The sequence below is a fragment of the Carcharodon carcharias genome, chromosome 11 (genome assembly GCF_017639515.1).
Source record: "Carcharodon carcharias isolate sCarCar2 chromosome 11, sCarCar2.pri, whole genome shotgun sequence".
Lineage (NCBI taxonomy): Eukaryota > Metazoa > Chordata > Chondrichthyes > Lamniformes > Lamnidae > Carcharodon > Carcharodon carcharias.
The window spans coordinates 31,076,490-31,102,965 of record NC_054477.1 but is presented as its reverse complement, the minus strand read 5'-3'; the positions used below and the strand labels follow the sequence as shown (position 1 = coordinate 31,102,965).

The 26,476-nt window shown below is 42.2% G+C and overlaps 1 protein-coding gene across 3 annotated transcripts in view; it reads right to left on the bottom strand.

Moving 5' to 3' along the window:
* The window catches only part of fam168a (family with sequence similarity 168 member A), a 93,966-nt gene that overhangs the window by 38,525 nt on the left and 28,965 nt on the right, over positions 1-26,476 (bottom strand). For all 3 annotated transcript variants that reach the window (XM_041198610.1, XM_041198612.1, XM_041198611.1), the window contains exon 2: positions 14,667-14,754. In XM_041198610.1, coding sequence (XP_041054544.1) covers positions 14,667-14,736 — 70 coding nt within the window. In that variant the 5' untranslated portion in view covers positions 14,737-14,754. The remainder of the gene's footprint in view (positions 1-14,666; positions 14,755-26,476) is intronic.

Sequence of the window (26,476 nt, the reverse complement as noted above, 5' to 3'; positions counted from 1 at the left end):
TTCAAAACATGTTGCCCCTGCCTTAGGCAACTTTAAATGGACTTACTTACATCAACTATATTGCTCTGATACCTACTGCCATAGTAACCACTTCTCCACTGGAATGCTAATTACTTGGTCCCCAGGAACAAGTCAATTAGATCCACATAAATTCTTTTTTTATATAAACTGTTTTTACATTCTCAGCACATTAACAGCAAGCTACAAATAACTTTTGAGATACTGGAAACAGATCTGCTTCAGCCACACATTCCAAGTGCCCACAGCTGAATGCCATCAGATAAATTAAATTCATCAGCGTAGAAAATTATCTTGAAACTGAAGGCTCTACATTCAGAACACTCTTCTGCCTTTTGTGCAATGGAACAGAAAGTTAAAAATTCAACTTAACCCATTGAATACATTCATAATATAAAAATTAAAATTTTAAAATGTTCAGTTTGTTTTGAGAATGTCAAATTACAAAGTGATCAGATTCTACAATTTATCAATTCAGAGAATTCAAAAGATTCACGACCAATTAAATGAAGAAATTTCTCCATCTCTATCCTGCCCCCATATTTTGAGACTGTGGCCCCGTGATCTAGTTTCCGCAGCATCTCAGCATCTATTCTGTCAAATCCCTTAAGAATTTTAAGTTTCCATTAGATCACCTCTCATTCCTCTAGACTCCAGGAAATAAGCCCAGTCTCTTCAATCTCTCCTCACAGGACAACCACCTCATCTCAGTAGCCACCACCTCCTAAGAACCAATCAAATGAATCTGTGTTGCACTCCCCCAGGGCAACCATGTTCTTCCTTAGATAAGGAGACCAAAACTGTACACAAGTGTGGCCTCACCATTGCCCTGCACAATTATAATATTACTCATATACTCAAAGCCCTTTGCAACAAAAGCTAACATATCATTTGCCTCCTTAATTGCTTGCTGTATATACATGTTAAATTTGTGATTCATGTAAAAGGACACCCAAGTCCCTCTGAACGCAAACATTCTAGGGGGAGGCGATGGTGCAGTGGTATTATCTCTGGACTAGCAATCCAGAAAGCCAAAGTAATGCTCTGGGGACCTGGGTTCAAATCCCACCACGGCAGACGGTGGAGTTTGAATCCAATAAAATTCTGGAATTAAAAGTCTAGCTGGGTGGCCCATCCTATTTCATTCCTTTTTAGAGACTTTGTAGCAGTTTGATACAACCGAGTGGCTTGCAAGGCCTTTTCATAGGGCATTTAAGAGTCCATTTAATATCAGGTAAGGACAGCAGATTTCTTCTATAAAAGACATTAGTGAACTAGATGGGTTTTTAGAGCAATCGACAATGGTTGCATAACATAACTAGGAGCAGGAGTAGGCAATTCTGCCCCTCGAGCCTGATCATGGCTAATCTCATTTCGGCCTCAACTCCAATTTCCCGCCCTCTCCCCATAACCTTTCAACCCATTACTAATTAAAAATCTTTCTATCTCAAATTTACTCAGCGCCTCGGCATCCACTGTACTGAGGTACCGAATTCCACAGATTCACGACCCTTTGAGAAAAGTAATTCCTCCTCATCTGATTTAAATCTACCACCCCTTAAACTAAAACTATGGCCTCTCGTTCTAGAATACCCCACAGAGGGAAGCATCCACTCCACGTCTATTTTGTCTATCCCCTTTAGCATCTGATATACCTTAATTAGATCGTCTCTCATCCTTCTAAACTCTAAACAATAGGCCTAAACTGCTCAATCTCTCCTCATAAGAGGAGCCCCGCATCTCTGGAATCAATCTAGTGAACCTCATTTGATTGATTAATCAACATAATAGCCTGCAGAGAGAAAAATTACCAAGCAATTTATATTCCAGTTTAAAAACACTTAATTCAGTGTGAAACAGGGAGAAGAGAAAGAGAATCAACACAGTACGCTTTCAGCATTAATTTAATCCAGCTCTGCCAAAAATCCCACTGAAGCAATATTTTCTTCCGTGCAGGACCAAAGGCTGCGTTCTGATAAATCATAGCTGGCCTTAGAAACATTAAAATTCCAACCCATGCTTCAGATGAAATGGTGCTGAGCATCAACAAACAGAGACAGAACCTGCTCCAAAATAGGGTCATTTACTCAAGGGTAAAAGGAACAAAGTTGTACAGGCAGTTACAATATTTTTCCATCAATTTTACTCGAGTATTGCAACAGTGATATAGGGAGGGAAGCACTGGGAAGTCACAGGAAATTCTAGCTGTGCTTCTATGGTTTAAAGATAATTTTTAGAACTACATGGCTTTCACCACCTTCCAATGAAACAGTAATAATAAGCATAAAGCACAAGAATAATAAACATTTTCACTGATCTGGTCCCAACATTTCAGCTAGTTTCTGATTTTTTTTACGTAGCTGCATAAACTTCAGATGAGCTAAAACAAGGATTTGGCATCGCACTTATGCATTGTAAAAACAAGGAATGACCAAGAGGGCTGGTTAATGGATTGGAAGTATGGGTAAATGGGACATTTAAGTTTTTTAAAATTCATTTACAGGATGTGGGTGTCGCTGGCTAGGCCAGCATTTACTGCCCATCCGTAATTGTCCTTGAGAAGGTGGCGGTGACCTGCCTTTTTGAACCGCTGCAGTCCACATGTAGGTGTTGCCATAAAGGGAGTGCAATGGAGGTTCACCAGATTATTCCTGGGATGGCAGATTTATCTTATGAGGAGAGATGGAGGAGACTGGGTCTGTATTCCCTAGAGTTTCAAACAATGAGGGATGACCTCATTGAAACTTACAAAATTCTTATGGGGCACGACAGGTTGGATATAGATAAGACGTTTTCTCTGGCTAGAGAGTCTAAAGCCGGGGATGACATCAGGACAAGGGGTAGGCCATTTAAGGCTGAGATGAGGAGGAATTTCTTCACTTAGAAGGTGGTGAATCTTTGGAATTCTCTACCCCGGGGGGCTGTGGAAACTCAATCATTGAACATGTTCAAGACAGAAATTGATGGATTTGTAATGAGGCTTTTATGACTGTTGCAGCTAAGGTAAACAAACAAGAGATGAAGAATTGGGCTCTTGCCTAGCAACAGGGGGTCAGAGAGGCAAGTCTCTCCTAGAGAGACACAGATAAACTGAAGAACCAGCAATTTTGAGTTCAGTTGGTTTGAAGACAGCTGTGAAGCAGAAGCAGCCTAGAAGGGACTGAAAGCAAATCCCAAGCTAAAGAAAGCTGACAAAAATCCAGGGGAGTCGAAGAGGGGAAAGTCCACAGAAAGCCTTCTAGTCAAAGAAAGGACAGGAGGAACCTGAAAAAAGTCCTAATATTGAAGTTAAGAGTGAGGGGCAAAGAGAAAAGCCCCAAGCTTCAGATTTAAAAAGACAAAAGCTGCAGAAAGCAGATGTGAAGTGAGAACAGCTTCCAAGAGGCAAGAAGGTCCAAAGAGAAGGATGAAGGTCTGTAACTCTTTGCTATGGGCTTGTGAAAGGGTGATGTACTGTTGATGGCTGAGCTGGTGAGAGTGCATGGAAGACAGCTTGAATACATGTGGTGACCCAGGAAAGAGGAACATCGGAAAGAGTGTTCAAAACCCTGGAGGTGAATCCTTGTGGAAGGTGTCTGAAGGAAAGCGTCACTTTGGGAGAAGATCCCAAGGCGAGGTTTTGGAGAGTGGAGTGTGGAAACCCTCGCGGGAAAGACAGTGCAATGAGACCGGTTGGCTCACGGTGAGACAGGCATCAGGGTGGTAAAGAGTTGCGGAGAGATCCATAGCATCTGGTTGAGGTGACATCAGTCACTTGGTTTCAGAGCTTGGGGTGTCTGACCACAGGGTGCCTATTGGTTTACAAGGACTGTGTACTTACTGTGAACATTAAAAGTATAAGACAGTTTTTGTAACTTGTGCTATCCTTACAAATCTGTATAGATCTCTAAAGGTATAGGTGTGGGTGAAAGGGTATGATAGCATAGTACGTCTTTTCTTGTTTGGTAATGTTTCTTCATTTGTTAAAAGTTCATCAGCTGACTCCTTTGACTCTATTCAGTAGCTACTCTCCATATATTTAAACACAAACAAATAAAAGTTAGGACCTATCAAGCTGGGTTCCACCCTGGGATCAGGCTGGTCAAGGGGTAATCTCAGCTGAGATCATAACACTGCATTAATGACAGAAAGAGAGAGAATAATGTATTTCTGACAACAGGAAGGTAATTAGGAATGTAAAGTGTGAGCAGGGCAGAGAGGATGCAAAGAAATATATACAGTTGGCAACAAGTTGGCAGATAGAGCAAAACGTTGGGAAGTGAGGTTATTTACTTTGGTAGTAAGAATAGAAACGCAGAATTTTTTAAAAGGCATGAAACTTATAATTGTTCATGTTCAGAAGGACTTGGGTATACTAATACAAGGAACACAAAGTTAACACACAGGTATAGCAAACAAGGAAGGCAAATGGCATGTTGGCCTTTACTGCAAAGAGATTGGAGTACAAGAATAAAGGAAGTCTTGCTACAATTGTATAGGACTTTGGCAAGACCATAACTGAAGTGCCATGCGCAGTTTTGGTCTCCATATTTAAGAAAGGATATGCTTCCACTGGAGGTGGTATAGTGAATGTTCACTAGATTGGTCCCTGAGTATCCTATGATGAGAGGCTGAGTAAACTGGGCCTAGATTCTCTACAGTTTAGAATAACGAGGTGACCTCATTGATACATAGGAGATTCTGAAGGGGCTTAACAGGTCACAGGAGGTTTTTTCCCCTGGCTGAAAGGGGAACAGTCTCAGGATAAGGAGTTAATCATTTAGGACCGAGATAAGGAGAAATTCCTTCACTCAAAGAGCTATGAATATTTGAAATTGGAATTTGGAATTCTCTACCCCAGAGGTTTGCGAATGCTCCATCGCTGAATATATTTAAGGCTGAGGTAGTCAGATTCTTGGTCACTCAGGGAATTAAGGAATATGGGGAAAGTGCAGTTGAGGCCAAAAAGCATCTATGATCATATTAAATGGTGAGCAGTACTCAAAAGGTCATATGGTCTAATCTTGCCCTTATTACTTGTGTTCTTATGCCACTAATTGACTAGGATTTTACCTAAGCTAGGGACAAAAAAATGTATAGAACCAAGCGATGCCAGTATCATACCATCACTGATTTGATTCCAATTCAGTAATTCAATAAATATTCTGATTTCTACAAAACTTATGTTTTGGAGAGTTGTCGGGGTGGTGTTCACCATTGTAATCACGATTATATATCTGCAGGTGACGTAGTGGTATTGTCACTGAACTAATGATCCAGAGACCCAGGGTAATGCACTGGGGATCCGGGTTCGAATCCCCCCCAATCAAAAATCTAGATTTCATCATCTGGTTCACTAAAGTTCTTTAGGGAAGGAAATCTGCCGTCCTTACCCGGCCTGGTCTATGTGTGACTCCAGATCCACAGCAACATGGTTGACTCTTAAGTGGCCTCTGAAATGGCCTAGCAAGCTACTCAGTTGTATCAAGCTGCTAGAAAGTGAGTAAGGAATGCGTACACCACATGGACTGCAATAGTTCAAGAAAGCAGCTCAATACCACCTTCGCAAGAGCAATTAGGGATGGGCAATAGATGTTGGCCTAGCCAGTGACACCCACATGGTCTTCAGGGAACTTCAAGGTCTTGGAATACAAAATCTAGGCTAATACTCAAGTGCAGTGCTGCAATGTTGGAGGTACCATCCTGAATGAATAAAAAATTTGCAACATTACAAAAACAATAACCAGTCATTTACAGGAAAGGTGTAGGCCATTTAGCCCCATGAGCCTGGTTTGCCATTCTACAGCCATGCCATGGTTGATCTGCAACCTAATATACCTGCCATTACTCCTATCCCTTAAAACATTTTGTTAACAAGGATCTAGCATCTCGGATTTAAAATTAATGACTGTTTGAAGGGAAAAAGTTACAAACTTCTATTTTGTTTTGTCTGCACAAGTGTTTTCTAAGTTTACTCCTGAAAGATCTGGCTCTAATTTTTAAGACTTTGGCTGATGACTGTTTCAGCCACGCTCAGTTGGTAGCGCTCAACCAAGTCAGAACATTGTGGATTCAAGTCAACTTCAAGGTCTTGAACAAAAATCTAGGCTGATTCCCAGTGCAGTGCTGCAATGTTGTTCAGAAGGCATTTAAGAGTCAACCACATTGCTGTGGATCTGGAGTCACATGTAGGCCAGACAAGGTAAGGACAGCAGATTTCCTTCCCTAAAGGACATTAGTGAACCAGATGGGATTTTACAACAATCGACAATGGTTTCATGGCCATCATTAAACTTTTGGGTGAGACATGAAGCTGAGGCTCACCTGTTCTCTCAGGTGGTTGTGAAAGATCCCGCCTCACTATTTTGAAGAGCAAGTAAGTTCTCCCTCATGTCCTTGCCAATATTTACCCTCAGTCATTCAAAAACATTGTCTGGTCATTCTCATTTCTTTGGATGGGTCCCAGCTGTGCATAAATTAGCTGCATGCTTCCTAATATTACAATAGCAACTATTTCAAAATAATTTCATTGGTTGTAAAGCACTTTGGGATGTCCCAAAGGTGCCCAAAAGCACCGCATGTTTTATACATGCTCTGTCATGGACAGAAGGGGGTTAAATTTAAACAGCACTAATTTCTCCTCTCACCACCCATCCTTAAACAGAAAGGTACTTTGATTTGCTTCCCCCTTTGGTGTGAACCAATTTTCTATTAATAATCCAACTGCAAACTCAACAGAGGATAAACTCCAAGTGACAGTTAATTTGCACATAGGAGGGTTGCAACGTTGCCTCCTTTGCATTTATTCAGTAAAAGAGGGATGGAGAAACGAAAGGTTTACAGTGCGGAGACCATGGAGAAAAGAAATATTGCTTCACGTGGGTTCAGAGTCCAGGATCAAAATCCAATGAGGTATTCCTTCAGATCAGCTGCCTGAAAACTGATGCTGTATAATTCACTTCTACAGTGGAGCTGACTAGTTAAGCCTGCAGAGATGAAGCAGTCTTGTAGGTGATGATGCAGAAGTTCCAGCAGAAGTGTAGATGGGGCCAGATATTCAACCTGGGCACAGCTCCTTTTCTGTAATGCTGTTAGTTAGATGGTAAAATGGCACACTTAATTTGCAGTACAGCAAGGCAATATATAACTGGTTCCACAAGCTAGGTCCATTTTACATGACTCCCACCTCTCCATATGGTCTTTGACAAGATCTGCATCCCTTGTCTGGATCCCCAAGATGGTTAGATGTCTCAACCATTTAAGACTTGAAAGGAAGGTTGTGGGGCCCTTTGTCCTAGCAGACGAATAGACTCCAGTTGGCTCACCTAAGTTATGAAACGTAGATGGCCTTTGTGTAGTTTTCTTTGAATTTGGTCTGTGCAGGCCATTTGGGGGGGGGGGGGGGGGGGGGAGGTGGTGTAGGGTGGCACTTAAGGGATAACGAGGTACAAGTTTCTTCGATACTGCCAAGTAGCTTCATTTGCTTGTGGGTCAGACAGACATAGATTCAGCTATTTTAAAAGGTCTTTGTCCAGTTTTTTAATTTTAGAAAAAGCTATGAGGGTATTTATATATATTTTATAAAAAATATACAGGATGAGATCTTTGCCCCTCAATGCACAAGTCTTTTTCTTCACTTGCCAACACTCATTACATCAAAATGTCAATTTGAAAGAAGGATGAGGCCTGAAACATCCTTAAAGTTCCTTAAACATCTGACTATAATTCTCCCCTAAGGCTTCAGAGGCCCTCAGAGGAGGTTTGATCCCTAGACAGGCAATGTGCAGGCCTACGAGCACATGGACACATCCTGACACTCATGAACTAAGCTCCCATTTATGGGCGAATAGGTCCTATGCCTTTGGATACCTTGGGAGAGTTTATGGGAGTAAATCCTGGCAAAAATTCTGCAGTTGCACCCAAAGACAAACCGATGTCTAAATATGCCATTTTTCTGACAACTCCTGCAGCCAAACTGGTGCCAAACAAGTGCTCTGCATTCCTTTGGACCCAATTAGGTGGTTGAGAGGGGTACGTTGACATTTGGGCAGCCCTGGGTCTCCATAAAATTTTGCCAAGGCTTGCACCCTGGAGAGGACACTAATTTCACTGAAGAGTGTTAACACAACACAGGAGACAGCAATTACAAGTGGTAAGCCCAACTTGATTGGTGTAGATGCTGTGAGCCGTATCCAATGGGAGGGATCACCCACCTCAATTTGGGCAGTCCCCGAGGTACAGTCCATCTGTTTCACTGGGTGCTTGGAGCTCAGAGTCTTTGCTCAACAAGTGGTCCGAATCCATCACATCAGGCAAACATACAAAACAAATTAAAAAAAAGGTGGCAGGTCTTCAAATGGCAAACTGGAATATCAGCACCCTATGCAGATGACTTACAGCTGCTCCAGAATATATGCAAGATGTCTTTGATTGAAATGGAACTTGATAGGCTGAACAATGACATGGTTTCCTTACAAGAGGTGAGGCTTGCTGAGAATGGATCACTGAAAGCAAAACATTACATCTGTCAGGGGAAGAGTTCATAGGAAACAGGAGCAAGGTGTAGGCTTTGCTGTAAGGAACTTGCTACCCTCTATGATAGAACACCTGCTACAAATGGTTCAGGACATGCTCCCTCCATCTGCCTCTCAACTCAAAGAGGGCCTGTTAACCTCATGAGTATCTATACTCTAACACTGCTCTACAACAGAGGCAAAAAAACCAATTCTGTGAGAAGCTTGACATTGCTATCAGCAGAATCCCCAAGTCAGAACATCTTTACCTACTGGAGGATTTTAATACAAGGGGATGCGGACAATGAGACCCACATCACGGCCTAGCAAAGGTAAATGAAAAACAAACAGAGACTAACGAGCTTTGATGCTATGAGCTTTATGTAACACCTTTCAGAACAAGCCATGCTACAAGGTGCCCCAGAGACATCCAAGATCAGGACATTGGCACCAAACGTGGCTCTGTGAACATGCAGCTACTAAAGTGCTAACTGTGATAAAGACCACTCCCTGATATAACCCCGAAGCTTCCAGTCAAAGCAGAAATGCAGTCCTTGTATCAATGACAGCCATTCTGCTTGCATAAAAGCCAACACTTCCTCAACTCAATTTAACAGGCGCACTCCAGTACTCCCACACCAAGTTAGAGACGTGAAATGGAACATACTTCAAGACATCTACAATATTGTACTCTCAACATGTGGGAAGCATGAGTGGCATAACACTGACTGATTCAAGGCTAACATTACTATGACGGAAGCTGTCATTGAAGCCAAGCAGTCCACTCTCATTAATTATAAGAGATCCAAACGAGAAGACAATGCACAAAAGAGTCGCTTGAAGTAAAGACAAACAGACTGCTAGGCAGTGCACCAATGACAACTTGCTCCAACTTTGCCAGGATATCCAGATGTCCTTCAACACAGAATGCAAGGGGCATGCTTGAAGGGATCAAAATGGCAACAGGTCCATCTGCAAAGAAAACAGCTCCATTGGAAACAAGGGCAAGGTAAGTCATCACTGACTGCAATAAAAGTTGGAGAGATGGGTAGAATACTACCTGGAGTTGTACTTTAGAGAGAACACGGTCACCAAGGAAGCTCTAGACACCACAGAAAGTGCACCTGTCATGGCAGAGCTGGATATCAAACACACAGTGGAAGTGCTTAGCAAAGCTCCAGATACTGATGCAGTACTGCCTGAACTTAGCAATTTCAGAGAAACTGGTACCCCTGCAGCATTTGAATGAACTTCTGTCTCTCTGCTGGAGGGAGGGGGCAGTGCCCGAATACATGTTAAGATTGTAACCCTGCACAAGAAAAAAGGGCAACTTCCAGCAATTGCAACAACTATCGAGGCATCTCACTGCTGAGCATTGTGGGAAAAATATTTGCCCTTGTTGTACTTGTCAGACTGCAAACCCTGACTGAACACATCTATCTTGAATCCCAGTATGGTTTCAGAACTGGAAGATGCATAACTGATATTATCCGGCAGTTGCAAGAAAAATGCTGAGAACAAAAGGAGGCCACCATATATTGGCTTCATCGATCTCAGTAAAGCATTCGGCCGTGTGAGCAGAGGCAGGCTGTTTAAACTACTGGAGAAAACTAGTTGCCCATCAAAACTGCTCAGTATGTTCTCATCTTTCCATGACGACACGATGGGCAAGACCATCTATGATGCTGCAATGCTGGAACCCTTTGAGGTTTGTAGTGGGGTCAAACAAGGTTGTGTTCTGGCACTGACACTCTTTGGCATATTCTTGTCTTTGCTGATGTCATATGTTCATCTGCAGAAAGGTGTCTACTTACATACCAGAACTGTACGAAAGCCTGCCTGAAAGCCAAGACAAAGGTGCATCAAGTCCTCTATACTGATAATGACTAGCATTCCATTACAAGGAACACCTTCAGCAGCAAATTCACAGACTCTCTCATGCTCAGGAAGACAAATGTCATGGTCCAAGTCGTTGCAATACCACCATCTATAATTGACAATGTGATGCTGGAGGTTGTTAACAGCTTCACATATTTAGACTCTACAATCATCAATATGTTACTTGATACTGAAATCAACACACACATCATAAAACCTTCAGCTGTCATGTCCAAGCTAAGAAAGGCGAGTGTGGAGCAACAGCCAAGCTGGTAGAGAACATCAAACTGCGATCCAAGGTTGTGTCCTCAGCGCAACAGTAGAGAGACCTGGACAACACATGCTAGGAAGAAGAAAAAGCTGAACAGTTCCCACCTTCAGATGTTTCCTTGGCATCTCTTGGCAGGACAGGGTCGCTAACTCAGTGGTTGTGGAAACTGCTAATTCCATCAGCATACACATATTGCTAAGCCAATAATGTCTGCACTGGTTAGGCCACTTTCATGGGTATATGGCTGTCATCCATCCAAAGACCTTCTATACAATGAACTGACCACTAGGTCATGGCCTCTTGGGCATCCATACCTCTGCTCAAAGGACACCTGCAAGTAAGATATGAAGAAGGCGGACGTTGACAACTGGTAGACAGTCAATGGCCATGACTCCTGGAGGCTGACTGTTTGGAAGGGCTTTGGAAGAGACGAGCAAAAGAAAATTCAGCTGGCCGAGAAGAGGGCCCAGAGAAACCAGGTACCAGTGAATCCTGCACCTTGTCAGTCCACTATCTTTCTCTGCAGCAAATGCAGCAGACTGCCTTGCCAGAGTGGGGCTCAAGTCAAACCAGGAGATGCATAACACAGTTGATCACCACAATGCAAACCATCACCTTATGAGACAGATGGCTGCCAATATACAAAATTCACCATCTCCTCATTTACCAAGACTAATTCTGATCAATTACATGGATTGCTGGTCCACTAGCTGCTTTGCTACTTTGTACGTCATTTGATAGTAACAACTTACATTGTTATAGCGCATTTAGCATAATGAAATGTCCCACAATACTTCACATGAGCATTACAAAACAAAGTATGTCACTGAGCATAATAAGGAGATATTAGGTCCAATGGTCAAGAGGCTGGTCAAAAAAGGTAGGTTTGATGAAGTACCTTAAAGGAGGAAAGGAAATTAGAAGGGCAGAAGTGTAGGAAGGGTATCCCGAAGCTTGGGCTGTAAGCAACTGAAGACAGGGCAACCAATGGTAGAGCAATTAAAATTGGGGATGCACAAGAGGCCAGAATTGGAGGCAAATGGAGGCAAGTTAAACAAATGTGTTATCTGAAAGCACAAACATGTGCTTGCTCGGCTGGTCGACTCAAGTGTCACATATACCAATGACTTATGCTGCTAACCGCCTGATTGATTATGCAAAACAGAAGACTTAGTACACTTCTTTAAATACACTGATCATATCGACATTATGAAATGACAGGCTGAAGGACTTGTTCAGTGGATATTTATTGCGTATGTTCATTGTCCTGCTGGGGAAAGGAGGAGCTTATTAAAAAAACCACACAGTGTAAATCAAATGGTACCCACACTGGTCTTTTATCACAGCTTCAAGCAAACAATGTCTACACCGAATAATTTATGGTGGCTATCTAGCAAAATTCAGTCTTGTTTTCAACCTGTAAAGGTTGCACAAATTCCTTCAAATTACCAAGTTCGCGTCTCCACCTGATACACCAGTTATCCCTGATTTTCAAAATCCATCCTCCATTTTCTAGATATCCTTCAAGTTTGCTACTGTGTTGCCCCTTGTGCCATCTAAAAAAAACCTAACGTTTCCAAAAGGTTTAATTGTTGCTCAACACAAGTAGTAGGGCATGTTTAACCTTATTTGCCTCCAAGCCACTACAGCTTCTTTTAAGGTTAGTGAACACATGCAGTCATGGACCTAAGATTTTGATAAATAATTTAAAGACTGTTCACTTTGTAATTTTGCAATCAAGAAATTACTTGAGGTCAAGAACATCTACACAACAATTTACTCAAGATTATGATTAGAGGTTATGAGAAGGAACCAACAGAAGTAAACTTGCTTGTTAGAGAATAAAGTAAATACAATCCAATCCAGATCTTTAGTACATTAAAAGACACTAGGCACAGGAATGTAAAAAGTTTCTTGTTCTGCTGTAATCATTTGACATTATTTGTGGTCATTACACCAATCCTTTCACAAAAAGTTCAAATCTAAATTTCTGGATGGCACTTTTTCCATTGTAGCTGATCGAAATGGCTTATTTAAACAGGGGTTTTGCAATTAACTATTCCTCAGTTTATCTAAGTCAAAACTTTCAGAGTAATTTCATTTCAAATTCAGGTCACATTTTATACATTATCTAAGTGAGATCCTGAATTATCCAAAGCATTTGCTGTAGCAGGAGAACATTCGGAATGTTAAACATTCAGAAAGTCTTCTGGATGTTTTAGAAGTAGCTAAAGGGAGAACACAATGATCTTTTATTACTTCAACAGAACATGGGAAATGGTTCGATATCCTTTTGCTTTTTGACATTAACACGCCTGATTGAGTGCGCTCAAACATTACCTTTACCACCCGAAAGGTAAAGTGGCCACTGGGTATATTATCATAGTTATAGCACCCGTCTTAAATTCAGAAAATTAATTTTTCTTCTGACAGGTGTCTCAGTGAGGAAAATGCCAAACAACTCCGTTTCTAATTCAACCTTCTTCATCTGCAAATGGCCAGAATCAACTGGTGATACAAATTGGTTGTATGGCAATACTCAGGTGCAGAGTGTCTGTAAATATTAAGTCTGTCAATCTGAACTTGAGCTCTTTGGACTTGGTTAAGATTTTGATTTGTTTGGTTTGCGATTCATGGTGATGGCTTTGGATACCAGATTAACTTAACTATATTTTGGTCAGCGAGGTAAGTCAGTGGATAAGAAGGTGGCAGATGGAGTATAATGTAGGGAAGTGCAAGGTTATTCACTTTACAGAACAGAAAAGCAGAATATTTTTCAAAAGGTGTTAAACTTTTACATGTTGATGTTCAGAGGGACTTCGATGTACTCCTACAAAGGACAGAAAATTAACATGCAGATACAACAAACAATTAGGAGGACAAACAGCATGTTGACCTTTATTACAAAGGGGATTGGAGTACAAGAATAAGGAAGTCTTGCTACAATCATACAGGGTTTTGGCCAGGCCACATCTGAACACCTTGTGCAGTTTCAGCCTCTGGAAGGATACAGCTGCCTTGGAGGCAGTGAAGTAAAGGTTCATGAGATTGGTCCTTGGGATAAGAGGATGTCCTACGATGAGGCGCTGAATAAATTGGGTCTTTGCTCCCTGGAGTTTAGGAGAAAGAGAGATGATCTCACTGAAACATTGGAAGATTCTGAAGGAGCTTGACAGAGTGGACACAGTAATTTTTCCCTGACTCAGGAATCTAGAGCATAGGGGCTCAGTCTCAGGATAAGCAGATGGGCATTTAGGGCTGAAACGAGGACAAATTTCTTCAGAGGGTTATGAATCTTTGGAATTATCTCCCAAGAGGATTATGGATGCTCCATCATTGTATATATTAATACTAAGATGGATAGTTTTTGATCTGTCAGAATCAAGGAATATGGGGATCAGGCAGAAAAGTGCAGTTGAGGTTGATCAACAATGTATTGAATGGAGGAGCAGCTCAAGGGGCTGAATGATCCTAACGCTTATGTTATAGTCTTAAATAAAATTCAAGACCATCTTGGCCCATATAGCAATTGCTCATAACAAGAGGAATCCAATAGCCAAATACAAAATCTAAAAACATGGGTTGGCCCTGCAAAGAGTAAACAAAAATGCATACCTTCAGCAAAGTATTTTTTATTTGCATGGCCGAGGAAGCAGTTATAATATGATGTCGAGGTTAACAATCCATTGATTGTATTACTTTATCAAAAAATCAATGTCATACACTTGGTAAAGCACATATGAAGTAGATCCTCTAGAACTGTCCCAAACTGCCAGCTTAAAGTGGTCTTAAACTGGAATTACAATAGAACTCTTGTGGATAATTACTCATTTACGGAAAAAGGTATGTACTTCCACTGTTAATAAGGGTAGAATCACAAGCTAATGCATGCAAAGTTATTTCATTTAAACAGTTTTCTTCCAGAACGGAACACCACCCAAGACTGATGCCTCCTTAAATCAAGTGGATACATGAACCGTGATGCAGTTAAAATAAAGCAGACTTACCTGTGTAAGCCATGTTCTTAGGATTTCCATAAGGAGTCCCAGGTTGAACGGGGCTGTAAACAGGGTTCATGATGGAAGACTAGGAACTCTGAGGAAAGAAAATACAGCTTTCGGTAAACTGAAAACTTTGTATACACTAACTTTTCTGATGCAATCATTTAAATGCTGTAGAAATAGTTTTCTAAATGTTGACTTATGGAGTAAGCTGCTACATATTAACACAGGACACAGCAGAATTTTTTTCAAAAGGCCATAAAAGCACTGGCTATTAAGTGGACAAACCATTAAAAACATGAACTATACATTTTTGAAGTACAGAACGTATATGTATGTATCCTACTTTTAGTTATCTCCAGAATTGCAATTCAATTACAAGAACAGACGCAAAGGCCCCATTTGCACAATGAACAGAAGTTAACCTGGATCCTTATTTCTCCACACCTGGCCAATGCAATTAGTTCAATATCCTCAGCAGGAATGACCCTGAACACCTTTCCATACTACCAATGCTATTCCTTGAATCATGCAGGAAAGATGCCTGCTGCCCAGTTAAATTTTCCTGTGAAAGACTTGGCCAAAAACCCAACTTAAATCAAGCAGGTAGGCACACATTTTCTAATTCAACTATAAAACTGCATTAAGCCAAGTTTTAGTGTTATCAAATTAAAAATCACACTATGCATACAACCTAATTAGGACACAGGTCAACAGTGTAATGTGTTCTACCTTACTATATAGACTAATTTGATAATGTTGCAAATATAATTGAATTTATTTGAATAGTTATAACATAGGCAGGAATACATTACCCTCATATTAAATCAGTTATGCTAGGCAATAAATTGAAAATCCATCTTCTACACTGAAAAAAACTGTCTTTTATAGGCTGCAAGAAACCCTCCCCTTTCTCACGATTTTCCATCTATTTTTGGAGAATTAAAGTTTTCTACAAATATGACTATTGTCTCAAAAGGATGAAGTCCAACATTTTAAACATGGAGAAGGATGCTTACAGATATGGGCAGACTACTTGTCTGTTAGCGTGAAAGCAGGGCTTAAGCATGAAATTAACCAGTCTCAGTACTTCGATAAATTTTTTCTCGCCACCCACCTGCGGCCCCCCCCCAACAATCTGCCCCAGAGTGGAGGGTATACAAATCAGATTCTCATCTTAGGAAGTGTTGTGTTCAATAGCACTTTTACAATCTAAGAGGGAATGGAATTACACATTATAAACAAGGCCCTTGCGCTCAGTAATGTAGGCAAATTTTACACCCCCAGAATGCAAAGAATCTATCTCCACTTACAGATGTTGACTATCCTATTGTGCATTCACAATAATCTTTTTATTTCAGATCGAGTCATTTCTTTCAATATTGCTCCTTAATCAGATGGCTTTGCAGAAGTTATTTGGTCCCTAACCTTCAGCAATGTTGGCTGAGGTTGAGATCAGTGAGGTTAGATAATTTTGTGTTGATCTAGCAGCTGAAGTCTGCAAGGTGTGAAATGCATTAGGGATCAAGCCACAAATTAGCCGGTCCGTCTCCATTGCAGTGAGTCTAATCTAAATGTTTGAACAGCTGTCATTTATAAGTTGTATCTTTTAGTATAGTGAACAGCTCCAAAATTTATTTTTTCATATTTTAAATTAGAACAATTTACCTAATTTATTTATAAATAGAAATATATGAAAGTACAACACAGGAATAAGGTTTCTAGTTCTGAAGAGTCATATTGGACTCTAAACATTCACTGTTTCTTGCCACAGATGCTGCCAGGTCTCAGTTTTTACAGCACTTTGTTTTTTATTTCAGGTCTTCAGTATCTGCAGTATTTTGCCTTTATTAGAATAAGCCCATTTGGCCAAGTATTTTTTTCTCATAAATATATTTTATTCATAAAAATTTGTAAAATTATATTTCCTAACAGTTTATATTGGACATTACCAAAAGTGCAATACAGCTCAAGTTCTTTCCATACAGCATCTGGCACTGAGGTGGCTCAATGCAATTGCACTTACATGGGATATTACAACATACATTCCATGGCAGACAAACCTGAGGGGATAACTGGTTCCAGCCCCTTGGTATACTATGACAGATGGACCTTACGACAGTGTCCTATTCCAAAGAGCTTTCGGGGTGGCTGTCCCAAGCTTTAGTGCAGTCCCTTCAACACTTCACTACATGTAGCAAATGGTTGTAATCAGTTACCCACAATGCTCTGTATCCCTTTAACACCTCTCCATTCATCTTATCTAATCCTGAATGTTGAGAATTTAACACAAAGTGCTGGTTACTATGTCTGTCAATAATAAACAGTGACATCACCAGAGCTTTAAATATTTTGGGAGACAATTACTAACTGAAAGAGGAAAAATCAATTTAAATATTACTTTCAATGCTCTGTTCAATACACAGATAAAACGTTTTAGATATCAAAACAAAAACAGAATTACCTGGAAAAACTCAGCAGGTCTGGCAGCATCGGCGGAGAAGAAAAGAGTTGACGTTTCGAGTCCTCATGACCCTTCGACAGAACTTGAGTTCGAGTCCAAGAAAGAGTTGAAATATAAGCTGGTTTAAGGTGTGTGTGTGTGTGTGTGTGTGTGTGGGGGGGGGGGGGGGGGGCGGAGAGAGAGAGAGAGAGGTGGAGTGGGGGTGTGGTTGTAGGGACAAACAAGCAGTGATAGAAGCAGATCATCAAAAGATGTCAACAACAATAATACAAGAGAACACATAGGTGTTAAAGTAAAGTGGTGATATTATCTAAATGAATGTGCTAATTAAGAATGGATGGTAGGGCACTCAAGGTATAGCTCTAGTGGGGGTGGGGAGAGCATAAAAGATGTAAAAAAAAATAAAATAAATATTTTTTTTTGCTTTTTCTCTTATAATGGAAATAGGTGGGAAAAGGAAAATCTATATAATTTATTGGAAAAAAAGGAGAAGGAAGGGGGAAACAGAAAGGGGGTGGGGATGGGGGAGGGAGCTCACGACCTAAAGTTGTTGAATTCAATATTCAGTCCGGATGGCTGTAAAGTGCCTAGTCGGAAGATGAGGTGTTGTTCCTCCAGTTTGCGTTGGGCTTCACTGGAACAATGCAGCAAGCCAAGGACAGACATGTGGGCAAGAGAGCAGGGTGGAGTGTTAAAATGGCAAGTGACAGGGAGTTTTGGGTCATTCTTGCGGACAGACCGCAGGTGTTTTGCAAAGCGGTCGCCCAGTTTAAGTTTGGTCTCTCCAATGTAGAGGAGACCACATTGGGATCAACGAATGCAGTAGACTAAGTTGGGGGAAATGCAAGTGAAATGCTGCTTCACTTGAAAGGAGTGTTTGGGTCCTTGGACGGTGAGGAGAGAGGAAGTGAAGGGGCAGGTATTGCATCTTTTGCGTGGGCATGGGGTGGTGCCATAGGAGGGGGTTGAGGAGTAGGGGGCGATGGAGGAGTGGACCAGGGTGTCCCGGAGGGAGCAATCCCTACGGAATGCCGATAGGGGGGGTGAAGGGAAGATGTGTTTGGTGGTGGCATCATGCTGGAGTTGGCAGAAATGGCGGAGGATGATCCTTTGAATGCGGAGGCTGGTGGGGTGATATGTGAGGACAAGGGGGACCCTATCATGTTTCTGGGAGGGAGAAGGCGTGAGGGCGGATGCGCGGGAGATGGGCTGGACACGGTTGAGGGCCCTGTCAACGACCGTGGGTGGAAAACCTCGGTTAAGGAAGAAGGAGGACATGTCAGAGGAACTGTTTTTGAATGTAGCATCATCGGAACAGATGCGACGCAGGCGAAGGAACTGAGAGAATGGGATGGAGTCCTTACAGGAAGTGGGGTGTGAGGAGCTGTAGTCGAGATAGCTGTGGGAGTCGGTGGGTTTGTAATGGATATTGGTGGACAGTCTATCACCAGAGAGTGAGACAGAGAGGTCAAGGAAGGGAAGGGAAGTGTCAGAGATGGACCATGTGAAAATGATGGAGGGGTGGAGATTGGAAGCAAAATTAATAAATTTTTCCAAGTCCCGACGAGAGCATGAAGCAGCATCGAAGTAATCATCAATGTACTGGAGAAAGAGTTGTGGAAGGGGGCCGGAGTAGGACTGGAACAAGGAATGTTCCACATACCCCATAAAGAGACAGGCATAGCTGGGGCCCATGCGGGTACCCATAGCCACACCTTTTATTTGGAGGAAGTGAGAGGAGTTGAAGGAGAAATTGTTCAGCATGAGAACAAGTTCAGCCAGACGGAGGAGAGTAGTGGTGGATGGGAATTGTTCGGGCCTCTGTTCGAGGAAGAAGCTAAGGGCCCTCAGACCATCCTGGTGGGGGATGGAGGTGTAGAGGGATTGGACGTCCATGGTGAAGAGGAAGCGGTTGGGGCCAGGGAACTGGAAATTGTTGATGTGACGTAAGGTGTCAGAGGAATCACGGATGTAGGTGGGAAGGGACTGGACAAGGGGAGAGAGAAGGGAGTCAAGATAACGAGAAATGAGTTCTGTGGGGCAGGAGCAAGCTGAGACGAACGGTCTACCAGGGCAGTTCTGTTTGTGGATTTTGGGTAGGAGATAGAAGCGGGCCGTCCGAGGTTGGGCGACTATCAGGTTGGAAGCTGTGGGAGGGAGATCCCCAGAGGAGATGAGGTCAGTGACAGTCCTGGAAACAATGGCTTGATGTTCAGTGGTGGGGTCATGGTCCAGGGAGAGGTAGGAGGAAGTGTCTGCGAGTTGACGCTCAGCCTCCGCGAGGTAAAGGTCAGTGCGCCAGACAACAACAGCACCACCCTTGTCAGCGGGTTTGATGACAATGTCAGGGTTGGACCTGAGAGAATGGAGTGCACTAAGTTCAGAGAGAGACAGGTTAGAATGGGTGAGAGGAGCAGAGAAATTGAGACGATCGTCTCAGCTTGCTCCTGCCCCACAGAACTCATTTCTCGTTATCTTGACTCCCTTCTCTCTCCCCTTGTCCAGTCCCTTCCCACCTACATCCGTGATTCCTCTGACACCTTACGTCACATCAACAATTTCCAGTTCCCTGGCCCCAACCGCTTCCTCTTCACCATGGACGTCCAATCCCTCTACACCTCCATCCCCCACCAGGATGGTCTGAGGGCCCTTAGCTTCTTCCTCGAATAGAGGTCCGAACAATCCCCATCCACCACTACTCTCCTCCGTCTGGCTGAACTTGTTCTCACGCTGAACAATTTCTCCTTCAACTCCTCTCACTTCCTCCAAATAAAAGGTGTGGCTATGGGTACCTGCATGGGCCCCAGCTATGCCTGTCTCTTTATGGGGTATGTGGAACATTCCTTGTTCCAGTCCTACTCCGGCCCCCTTCCACAACTCTTTCTCCAGTACATCGATGATTACTTCGGTGCCGCTTCATGCTCTCGTCGGGACTTGGAAAAATTTATTAATTTTGCTTCCAATCTCCACCCCTCCATCATTTTCACGTGGTCCATCTCTGACACTTCCCTTCCCTTCCTTGACCTCTCTGTCTCAATCTCTGGTGATAGACTGTCCACCAATATCCATTACAAACCCACCGACTCCCACAGCTATCTCGACTACAGCTCCTCACACCCCGATTCCTGTAAGGACTCCATCCCATTCTCTCAGTTCCTTCACCTGCGTCGCATCTGTTCCGATGATGCTACCTTCAAAAACAGTTCCTCTGACATGTCCTCCTTCTTCCTTAACCGAGGTTTTCCACCCACCGTCGTTGACAGGGCCCTCAACCGTGTCCAGCCCATCTCCCGCGCATCCGCCCTCACGCCTTCTCCTCCCTCCCAGAAACATGATAGGGTCCCCCTTGTCCTCACTTATCACCCCACCAGCCTCCGCATTCAAAGGATCATCCTCCGCCATTTCCGCCAACTCCAGCATGATGCCACCACCAAACACATCTTCCCTTCACCCACCCCTATCGGCATTCCGTAGGGATTGCTCCCTCCGGGACACCCTGGTCCACTCCTCCATCGCCCCCTACTCCTCAACCCCCTCCTATGGCACCACCCCATGCCCACGCAAAAGATGCAATACCTGCCCCTTCACTTCCTCTCTCCTCACCGTCCAAGGACCCAAACACTCCTTTCAAGTGAAGCAGCATTTCACTTGCATTTCCCCCAACTTAGTCTACTGCATTCGTTGATCCCAATGTGGTCTCCTCTACATTGGAGAGACCAAACGTAAACTGGGCGACCGCTTTGCAGAACACCTGCGGTCTGTCCGCAAGAATGACCCAAACCTCCCTGTCGCTTGCCATTTTAACACTCCACCCTGCTCTCTTGCCCACATGTCTGTCCTTGGCTTGCTGCATTGTTCCAGTGAAGCCCAACGCAAACTGGAGGAACAACACCTCATCTTCCGACTAGGCACTTTACAGCCATCCGGACTGAATATTGAAATCAACAACTTTAGGTCGTGAGCTCCCTCCTTCATCCCCACCCCCTTTCTGTTTCCCCCTTCCTTCTCTTTTTTTTTCCAATAAATTATATAGATTTTCCTTTTCCCACCTATTTCCATTATAAGAGAAAAAGAAAAAAATATTTATTTTATTTTTTTTTTACATCTTTTATGCTCTCCCCACCCCCACTAGAGCTATACCTTGAGTGCCCTACCATCCATTCTTAATTAGCACATTCATTTAGATAATATCACCAACTTTACTTTAACACCTATGTGTTCTTTTGTATTATTGTTGTTGACATCTTTTGATGATCTGCTTCTATCACTGCTTGTTTGTCCCTACAACCACACCCCCACTCCACCTCTCTCTCTCTCCACCCCCCCCACCCCCCACACACACACACCTTAAACCAGCTTATATTTCAACTCTTTCTTGGACTCGAACTCAAGTTCTGTCGAAGGGTCATGAGGACTCGAAACGTCAACTCTTTTCTTCTCCGCCGATGCTGCCAGACCTGCTGAGTTTTTCCAGGTAATTCTGTTTTGGTTTTTGTTTTGGATTTCCAGCATCCGCAGTTTTTTTGTTTTTATCTCTGTGTTTTAGATATCAACACTATTAGCTAGAAAAAAAAGACAGATTACTGTGTGGTAAGGGCCAGCCGTTCTTATAAACAGCTCAGCAATGCATGGAAAACTGAGGCTGATCACAGCAAACTGAAACTTTAACTGTAACTGTAATTATACACTAATACGTATAATGCCCAACATTTCTATACACACAGGTAATGCCAGGATTTGTGCATTAATTTGATAGAAGCAACCCCTGAACCAGCTACAGAAAGTCTACACAGCAATTCTGGCACAGCTGGCTTCAGCCACCAGGCCTCAAGCTTGAAATTGCACCACAAGTTCGGCAACTCTTCCTATGTTAAAGGAGCTATACAAATGCAAGATATTGTGCTTCTTGGTTCTTGAATGCCAGTCATTTTAAACTTGTCAAGCTACTTCGACAAATACAACAGTACAATTAGTCAACACCATTCACCTACAAGTTCATTTGCTATTTTAAATCTTGTAAACACCAGTGATCACAAGTTCTTTTGCACTGCACAATTTACTGCAAATCTTACTGATTTTATAACAGTTCAACAGAAAAGTGCAATAGACCTTATTAAAACAACCTTTTCAAGTTTATCAAAAGGAATTCATGATTATTTTACCAAGTATTCCCCTGGAGACTACTTTTTTCTCCACACGCACTTGATCAAAGGCAGATTTCAAAGATAAAGATTTATTGCCCTGACAATAGTTATGCTACTTTATAAACTGATTTGATTAATGCTTTGTAGGAAAAAGGCCTTTGAAACATTCAAAATACCACAGCGGTCAACCTAGCACCATGTTTCCACCCAATAATCATCCCTTAGCACTTCCCTCCCACCTTTCAAAAGCGATCTTTAAAAACCCCCTCTTCGACCAGGAATTCAAGACTCCCTAGCCCTTTTAGTTTTTGTTCTTGTTTGCCACCTGCTGCTTTCCACATGCTGTATGAGATGTCTAAGGGGTACTATATGAATGGAATTTGCAATTTTTCAGTTGCCTCAAAAGAGGGCGGGCAGGGTGTTTTGGGGGGTGGGGGGGCACGACACCTTGCTTTACATAGCATCACAACACCAACTTGTATTTCAATAGCACATTCAACATAGTAAAACATCCCAAGGTGCTTCACAGAAGCATTAACAAAATTTAACATTCATCTCAGCTGAGGCCAATAATTTTTACATTAAAAAATCCAAAATACCAATTATTTACTGAAAGGATGAAGCTGCAAGATTCCACGGTTTAAAACAAATTAATTTTTACTACATGGCTCAAACAAAACAAACACTAAATACTCAAACTCAAAATCAACATAAGTTTTAAACGGAATTAACAGGCAAATTGTGACTGATTATAAACTATAAATTACACATTAAATGGCAGATACAAATAAGACAGATCTTACAAAATGGCTTGGCAATCCACTCAGCATATGTGTCATCAACCTCATTCAGAGTCCTTCATAACTGTTTTCCTCTCAAAAAAATTCAGGTCCTCTTCTTCTAGGATTTAACCCGATCCCCAAAAGACAACAGCACACAACCATCCCAAGTTCCACAGGCATGGTCTTCAGCAAAAATGGCACACATCTGCAGAACCTCCTCAACTCTGCTTACAACAATGGCATAGATCCACCATTGTTATATTCAAATGACAGAAACAGAAGCCGCAAATGTATATTTGCCTATTCTCAGTTTCTGGAAATAGCCTCCATCTTCTTCAACCTGCCTGCACTGGACCACCAGGATTATTTGAGCTCTGACGGCTCCCTGTCCTTTTATATGGTTTCAACCATTTCCAGACTCCTCAGATGTTTTGATTTCCAACCTCAGTTTTAGTCGTAGTTTCCTTAGCAACTGGAAGAGCCAGCTCCCTTTCTAATTAGGGTCTGTCTCAAAAAATATAAGCTTTGAAATCAGAGATTCCATCATAACTTTGAGCCACGTAAAGCATATAAAAGGATATTAGGGCAGATGAACAAAAGCTTGGTCAAAGGTTTAGTTAAGAAGCATCTGAAAGAAAGAGTAAATGTTAGGGAAAAGAATTCCAGGAATTAGGGGCCTAGGCAACTGAAGGCACAACTGGCAATGGGGGAGAAATTAGAATCAGGAATGCTCAAAATACCAGAACTGGGGAAACACACACATCTAAGTGAGTTAGTGTTGAAAGAGACTACAGAGATAGGGTGAGGTAAGGAGGGATTCAAAAATGTTGGAGAAAGCACCGAGTTGATGACTTGGGAACTAATTTTGTGGCGGGGGCTGAAGGTACTGGCTTCAGTCTTCACAATAGTTAGTTCGAAGAAATCTCTGTCCATTAATCATTGAATGTCACACATGTAATAGAGACAGAGGAGGGGTTGAGAAATGAGCTGGTAAGGAACAATGTCATCAATATAAAATGTCGAAACTGACTCTTAAGGTGGCGCTGCTGAGTGGCAGCATATAGATTAAAAAACAGGAAGAGGCCAAGGGCAGATCCTTAGGAGACTCCAGAGGTAAAGGTAATGGTGTGGGAGCAAGAAGAGAAGCCACTATGGACTTTTGAACCAAGTGAGAGCAGTACCACTCAACTGGATGACATTGGAGATGCATTGGAGGAGGGTGGTATAGTCAACTGTGTCAAAGGCTGCAGACAGGCTGAGAAAGATGAGGAGAGATAGTTGACCTTTGACTCTGATAAGAATCACTTCAGTACCGTGGCAGGGCAGAAACCTAATCACTGGGATTCAAACCTGAAGTTCCATGAAAGAGGGGCACAGATTTTAGAGGGTCAATGATATAAGAGGAAAATGAGATTGGAGATGGACAGTAGTTAGCAAGAATGGAGGAGCCAACAGTTTTGTGTGGAGAGGAGTGAATTTGAAAGGGAGGGGAACAGTATCTGAGAGGAGAGATCAGTTAACAATAATCAGCTAACATGGGAGTCAGGAAGAGTTGTGTGGACAGTACCTTAGCACATTTAATGTCACTTTAGATTATGCACTCAGGTATCTGGAGTGGGGCTTATGCAAGTCTCACTTCAGCAGCCAGAAACAGTGAGGGGGAATGAGACAGAGTGCAAGACAAATGTTTGATAGTGACAACTACAGCCAAGGGCAATAGTGGAGAGGAAAAGTTGTGCACCATTAGCATAAATGCTACATCTAACCCTATGTTTTCAGATGTTGCTGAAGGGCAAAATATGGATGGGCAACATGTAGGGCCAAGGAGACATACTACTTGCATTACAGTAGATTGGAGTGGAAACATGAACAGACAGTGAAATGCAGAAGGCGGTATTTTCTTAATTCACTCATGGGAAGTGGACAGTACTAGCAAGGCCAATTCCAACCGTTCTAGGGAGGTGATAGTGAGCCCTCTTCTTGAGTCGTGCAGTCCATGTGGTGAAGACATCCCCATAGTGCTCTTAGGTAGTGTGTTCCAGGATTTTGACCCGATGATGAATAGCAATAAATTTCTAAGCCAGATGATATATGACTTAGAATCATCGAATGGTTACAGCACACGGACGGTCATGCTTGTACCGACTCTCTAAGAGAAATTCACCTAGTGCCACTCTCCTGCCTTTTGCCTGTAGCCCTGCAACATTTTCCTCTTCAGATAATGATCAAATTCTCGTTTGAAAGCTACAATTGAATCTGCCTCTGCCACACTCCTAATCAGGTAGTGGTGTTCCTATGTGTCTGGTGCCCTTGTTCTTCTAGGTGGTAGAGGTCATGGGTCAAGGATTTGCTGTCAAAGAAGCAATGGAGAATTGCTGCAGCGTATTTAGTAGATGATACACACTGCAGCCATGGTGCACCAGTGACACAGGGAATGAATGTTTAAGATGGTGCAATGCCCATCAAGCAGAATTAATTGTTCAGGACATTGAGCTTCAGTGTTGTTGAAGCTGCTCTCATCCATTGTTTGGAACAATGTATAAATAAGTTTAATTTATATTTGAATTTGTTTCAAGAAAAGTGGAACATGGTTTCAATTTCATTTAATTTTTTTGAAAGCTTGATGCCAGGAAGTCTGTAGGGCCTCTATGCAAAGAGGTTAAGTTTTCTGATTTGTTTGTATACGTGCATTTTTAATTAGATTTTACAAACTGTGAAGTGAAAAGATGGGTTATAAAGGGGTTAGTTGTTAAGTGATTTGGGGAAAAACACACTGTAGAGCTTTTTTAATATTTTGGGAATATGGTGGCATTCTGTAAAGAAGGATGTGCCTGTAAGCCCATGATTAATTAAACTGGGGTAAGGTTAATCGAGTCAGCTTGTCTGTAAGAGTTCAGAGATAAAAGGTTAAAGGTGCTAGATGCATGCATCTGTAATGAGGCACTATGGTCCAGCTGGATTTATAAGTAGAGAGGTTGAGTTTTTAAAAATTGCATTGAGAAATAGGTAGGGACTTGGTTTTTCAGCTATTAAATTTCAAATGGGAGTTGAAGGACTTTTTACAACTTACAAAGGTTTCATTAAGTAAACAAGGGAAGGACGTTAAATTTTATTTGACCCAAAAGTGGAGGCAATAGGAAAACATGCAAGATTTTTATCTTTTGGAAAAGTCGAATTCAAAGAGATGCTGAGGGCAATGGAACCTGCAATGAAAGGGGAAGAGGATATTTATGGAAATACGGTGAGCCGAGTTGTGGTGGCTATATGGGGTAGATGTCCTGAGACCAGCTGTGCTGAGAGGTGTTGTTGAAGCTGTTCTCATCCATTGTTTGGAACAATGTATAAATAAGTTTAATTTATATTTAAATTTGTTTCAAGAAAAGTGGAACATGGTTTCAGTTTCATTTAATTTTTTTGAAACTGCCA